This window comes from Polyergus mexicanus, unplaced genomic scaffold (assembly GCF_030449975.1).
Source record: "Polyergus mexicanus isolate NDT 795.1 unplaced genomic scaffold, iyPolMexi1.0 SCAF_8, whole genome shotgun sequence".
NCBI classification, from domain to species: Eukaryota; Metazoa; Arthropoda; class Insecta; order Hymenoptera; family Formicidae; genus Polyergus; species Polyergus mexicanus.
The window spans coordinates 545,674-551,168 of NW_027223328.1; the positions used below are offsets into that span (position 1 = coordinate 545,674).

The 5,495-nt window shown below is 30.0% G+C and overlaps 2 protein-coding genes across 2 annotated transcripts; one reads left to right on the forward strand and one right to left on the reverse strand.

Annotated features, from left to right (window-relative positions):
- The first annotated feature begins 307 nt into the window (after window positions 1–307).
- L(2)k10201 (lethal (2) k10201) lies at window positions 308–1,822 on the forward strand. Its single transcript, XM_070300264.1, has 4 exons — window positions 308–317; window positions 528–687; window positions 954–1,155; window positions 1,240–1,822. The coding sequence occupies exons 2-4, from the start codon at window positions 548–550 to the stop codon at window positions 1,678–1,680; spliced, it is 783 nt and encodes a 260-aa protein (XP_070156365.1). The 5' UTR covers window positions 308–317; window positions 528–547; the 3' UTR covers window positions 1,681–1,822.
- A 321-nt stretch (window positions 1,823–2,143) lies between these two features.
- Gt (transcription factor giant) lies at window positions 2,144–5,165 on the reverse strand. The gene is made up of 2 exons (XM_070300184.1): window positions 4,992–5,165; window positions 2,144–3,278 (listed from the first exon to the last, which is right to left on the reverse strand). Exon 2 carries the CDS (start codon window positions 3,241–3,243, stop codon window positions 2,191–2,193), a length of 1,053 nt encoding a protein of 350 aa, XP_070156285.1. The 5' UTR covers window positions 3,244–3,278; window positions 4,992–5,165; the 3' UTR covers window positions 2,144–2,190.
- Window positions 5,166–5,495: the final 330 nt, after the last annotated feature.

A 5,495-nucleotide genomic window follows, 5' to 3' on the forward strand; every position in this document is an offset into this window, starting at 1 on the left:
GCTGGCCTTAGTATATATTAAAATGACAAAACATCACGCGCAACTAATGAAACATTAATAAATTTATAATATTAATTTATAATATTTCTCTGCATTTTTGATCCACAATTATGGATTTAGCACGGACACGCGCCAACCGGCCGTTTTACCGTGGCATCGAAAAATGAATCTAGCCATGTAGTTTCGCCGGTTCTAAAATGGATCTAGTTGGCGCTACTGCATCTAGAAAAAACATTTTTTTGAAAAACGACAACGTAACCCCTATTAGGCTTATCTCTGATAAAGTTTATTAGCGTTTGGTGAAAAATATTGGAAAGGTCGTACTTGGGTTTTTTTTATCAAATTTAATAATATTTTAATTTTTAAACTATTTTGGATGAAAACATATTAATTACAATCATGTTGTATAGATAATATTGTATTGCCGGATAATTTATATGTTAATTTATTAATTTGATACGTAAAAAGATAGATAAAATTATACTGAATTCTTGAAGAAGTGACGTGTGATTTATACATTTATCTAGTGTGTCGTAATTTATTAATTATGGAAGAAGTCCTTCAACAGTTGGGAGTTGGTATTCGACCTGTGAACGATCCCTTCTTCGATGATTCCTATAAAGTCTGCAAAGTATTTCAAAGGAAAGGCATCACAATTGATGACGAGGAGGAGTTATGTCACGAAGTGTGAGTGTGGATGATGCTTCTTTGAAAATATATTGACATGAGAGAAGAATTTTTTTTTCCTACAAATACTTTAGAAAACATTGCATATGAAACTTTTCTCTTTTCAAAGAACTATTATAAAGTAATAAAGATTCTCAGAAAATATCTCAAAATTATTTAAATGCAATTTTTTTTAATAGAAGTAGTGATTGCATATGTTTGCATATTTATATTATATATGTGCGTGATTCAGAATAAAAAAAAATTAAATTAATATTTTATTTTAGGATCAGAGAGTTCCCATGTTATGTCCCAGGATGCAAGGCTACTTTCCGAACATTGTTTGATTATGAGATACATTACAATAGTTCTCATCGATATACTTGTACAGAATGTAAAGCTTCTAGACCAAGTCCACGACTGTTGGAGATTCATATTCAAGAGACGCATGATGCCTTCTTTAAGATTTTATCCGAGAAGCAAGCTATGGTATTTATATTTATCTTTCAATTTTAAATAAACGTAACAGTTTTGTTGTATAAATGTATTTTTAATGCAAATATTCTTTTTTAGTATCAATGTTATGATTCTGAATGTAACATAAAATTTAATGATCCAATGGAAAGGAGGGAACATTGCATAAAAATACATAAATTTCCAAAAAGATATCGATTTGACAATGTACAACATTTTACCAAGGAAGACGAAACAAAAAGAATGGAAATTGATGATGTTGACGATAAAAGTAAAAAAAAAGCGAATAAAGTATTCTTGAAAAATCAGAAAAGCAAAATGTTCTCAAAAAGTGCTACCAGTGTAGTTTGTGGAAATAATGCTACTTTAGAAACAATTTCAACAACAAATGTCAAAACTAAAATAACAACACCATTAGTTTTTGTTCCTACACAAGTACAAAGATCGTTTTCGAAGGTACTTACAGGTAATCAAAATAGAGAAAAGAATGTTCTTGAGTCAGAAGTTATAACAGAACTTGCAGATTCGCTGCCTGACTGACATTTTATGTACAATATTTGTTTAAGTTTAATTTCATTGACAAATCATTTTGAAATACTTGTGTAATATTTTTCTAGAAATGTCTGACTTTTATCGAGATAAATAAATGTTGTCTTATTTATTGACCAAAAAAGTATACATTATAAGAGAGTCTATATATCATATAAATATATTTTTATACATAACAATAATCTTATATATATTAACATTACACTATATATATATATATATATATATATATATATATATTTATATTTATATTTAAATGCATATAATATACATATTATAATATATGGATATTATGTGCATGTATTTGCTACATATTTCACAATGTATAGTATATAATATATAATTTATGTAGTCATAAATTATATGTAGTATATATATATATATATATATATATATTATATGCACTAACACTATATATATGCTCTACATATATACTGATATCATATTTGGTCATTTCAGATCATTGTTATTATCACACATATTTAAACAACTCATTAACATTTATAAGTTGACGTTTATAAGTGCCCTAAGTTGACTTATATCCATGCCCATTTGTCGCAACAGACAGTATAATCCTGCCAATTCACTTTTCAACTTTACGTTTTCTTCTTCAAGAAAAGTTGCCCAAATAGCAAGCTCGTCCTCCTTTTTCCTTCGAAGATCTCTAGAACGTTTTGCTGCTTCGTTGTTTTTCTTCCTTTTTTCGTAATAAGCAGGGTCCTTTTCGTCAGCAGTGCTAGTAGGCAATGCTGGACTCTTGGATGTTCGACGCATTTTCGGATTCGGTGCGTTCTCTTGCATTTTTTTATAGTCAAGCATCTTTTCCCGATATTCCAAATAATCGCGGCTCAAATATTGGAACACAGGATTGATCTGTCTTTTTAAAATGGGAAAAGGATTCTTCGAGTATACTTTGAAAGGTCTTGGTGTCTTCTTTACCGCAGTCAACGATGGTGTTGACATTTCGGCTTGGGTCGACGACTCATTTAAGAAACTTAGCGCCGTCGTTTCGGTAGTTTTATCGTTTGTCTGTAATGATGATGTTTCTCTCTCTGCATAAGGTGGAGACGTTGATGCAGTCGTTGACGTCGCTACTGAATTATTTATGGCCCCGCTGTTTAGGTGCAAAGGTACTAACGGACGCAGAAATGGAACTTCCATTGTTACGCCCGAAGGTGGTGCAAACAGCGGTATACTGTTCTTAATTGCGTTGCCACCGTTGTAAAAGAACGGTTCACACTTCTCGGTCGTTTCTCTCGGAAAATCTAACTCAGAGGATGATGACAACATGATAGTGCTCGTAAAAGGACTCTGTTTCTTCGTATCCGATAGACTTGAGTGTTGATGTTGCTTGTCCGTATGTGCAGGCAAGCTCTGAGACAAACAGGCCGTCGTATTTGTGCCTTTGATTGTTGTAGGTGTTACGGGATTTTTGCATGATAAGTCTAGAACCGGATAATTTAGAAATTCAGGTTCTCCCTCTGACACTGAGTCCTGCTTCGAGCAACAAGATAAATTCCAAGTTTGATGATCGTTCGAGTTCCTTTGTTCCATAGTTTGTAATGTTCTGTATTGTTATCGGTGATTATCTGCAATTAAATAAAATTTATATTAATTAATATTTAATTATATAAAATTATATTAAATTTAATGATTAATTATTAATATCTTACGTTGCAAATGAGAAAATTATAAAAAGTTAAAAGTGCGTGCAAAAAGATCCTTACAAAAAAAAATTTTTATACTGTTTATTGTAACTTTTAATTAATTCGAAGATATTTTAAATTCTGATCATACCGTATCGCATACACACTCATAATGTCAACTTTTATCAGATCCAACAATATTTTATAAAATTTTTATTTTTTTAAGAGAAAAATAATAAATATTTTATTTAATTAACATTGTATGCTTTTAATATTTTTTAAATATTTGTTAAATATAAATATTAATATTTATTGATATCAAAATTCATTTAATTTAATACGTTTTCTCTTTTTATATGTATACGAAGTATATATTTAATATAAAATTAACATGTGTAACATATGCGTAATAATTAATATAAAACAGTTTTATCATTAACTATTCGTATCTAATTTCTAACAATAATTACCATAAGCGAGTCAAATAATTTTGCTAACCACGAGAAAATTTCAATACGCAACGTGAGATTCACGTTCATAATTTTATACATATATAATTATATAATTATATATAGTTTATACATATATAATTATTCATGCGGTCTGAGCATCTGAGCATTCGAAATTTATGATTATTTGAAAAATTCATATATACAGTTATATGCATTATTAACGATGATAATAATGAGTACTCTTGTATTGCCTTTTGAAAATTATCTCTGACGCTTTATTAAACGACTGATCAGTAATTGAAAGTCTCTTGATAAGATTTTATGGATGAGAATGCTCATTATGTAAATTAATTAAATGTCATAGATAATCATTAAGTCATGATAATGCACGTTCCTTACATCTTAAACACGAATGCTTTCACTCATTAAGCATTTTTGAAAAGAATGCATTATATCTAAATATTTTATGTATTACGACTGTGTGTGTGTCGACGAACAATGTCTAAGTAGTAATAAGTAAATGATGAAACATATATATCACATTATATAAATATTAAAATTAAAAATAAGTGTGTTAAATAAATTTATATAAATAACATAATTTTTAAGTTACAGAGCCATTGATTAGACTTAAAACTGTAATGCGCTGAATTTTCCAAATATCGCGATAATATAATTAAACCATAAATTAATTCAATCGCCTCGTGACAGCGGCTTAACAAATTTCAGTTATAATAATCTAAAATATATATATATATATATAAAGTGAATTATCGAGAAAGTTATAAACGCGAACAGTACAAGATTATTTTCAATACTTCAATAAAATTTTGTATATATATATATATCCTTTTTTACAAATAAATTCAACGACATAATACGACCTGAGATAAAATAGCGGAAAATTATTTAAACTTAAGATTCCTGCAACTACAACCATATTGAACTATGAAAAAGCGACTCGAGAGTGAAAATTCTTAGTTGCAAAAAAGTTTTTTTCATATATTACAATTCGTATTCGATGATATATGATTAATTAATCAATAAATGAAATAGAAGCATTTGTTAATCCACGAGCCAAAAAGAAACTCTCATCCGTTCAACATGAATGAAGGATTAAAGGAACCTTGAAAGCACAAAAATATTATCTAATATCCGATGGAATTTTATCGCATTTCATAAATACGTATCTCTTTCTGCTTACCTAATAATTCAACCTTACTCCAAGGTTACTCCAACGAATTGATAATACAACACCATCGATGACTTTCTTGAAGATTGTCCTATTATCCTATCCTTAAACCGTGATCGCGATTTAAAGAGCACAGGAAGAGTATTATACCGATTTACGTCCGGTCGATCGTGTTGACCGCGCGAAACTCCGTATTCATCTAATCTTGGGGTTGAAGAGCGGAGCTTTATGTATATGGAGCTATACCCTTAAGGCCCCAGATAGGAGCCCTTAGAAGGAGAAATTGTGCTCGGGTGGGGAAACTGTGCTACCTGTTGGCCACAATCCCGAAATCAACGCGTGTTTATCGTTCGGCGATTTTCGAAACATCCCGAATACTAGACCACGCCCAAAAATGTCCGCGCAACTTCGCATAAAAATTACATCGTATGTTGATTTTTATTACCAAATTTCTTTGCCAAGAAGATCTCACGAAATACAATAATTTTTTCTATTCTGAAATATTAAACGGTCGGA

Bases quoted from the DNA above. Each gene is read 5' to 3' on its own strand.
- Gt (XM_070300184.1), bottom strand. From the start codon at position 3,243: ATGGAACAAAGGAACTCGAACGATCATCAAACTTGGAATTTATCTTGT.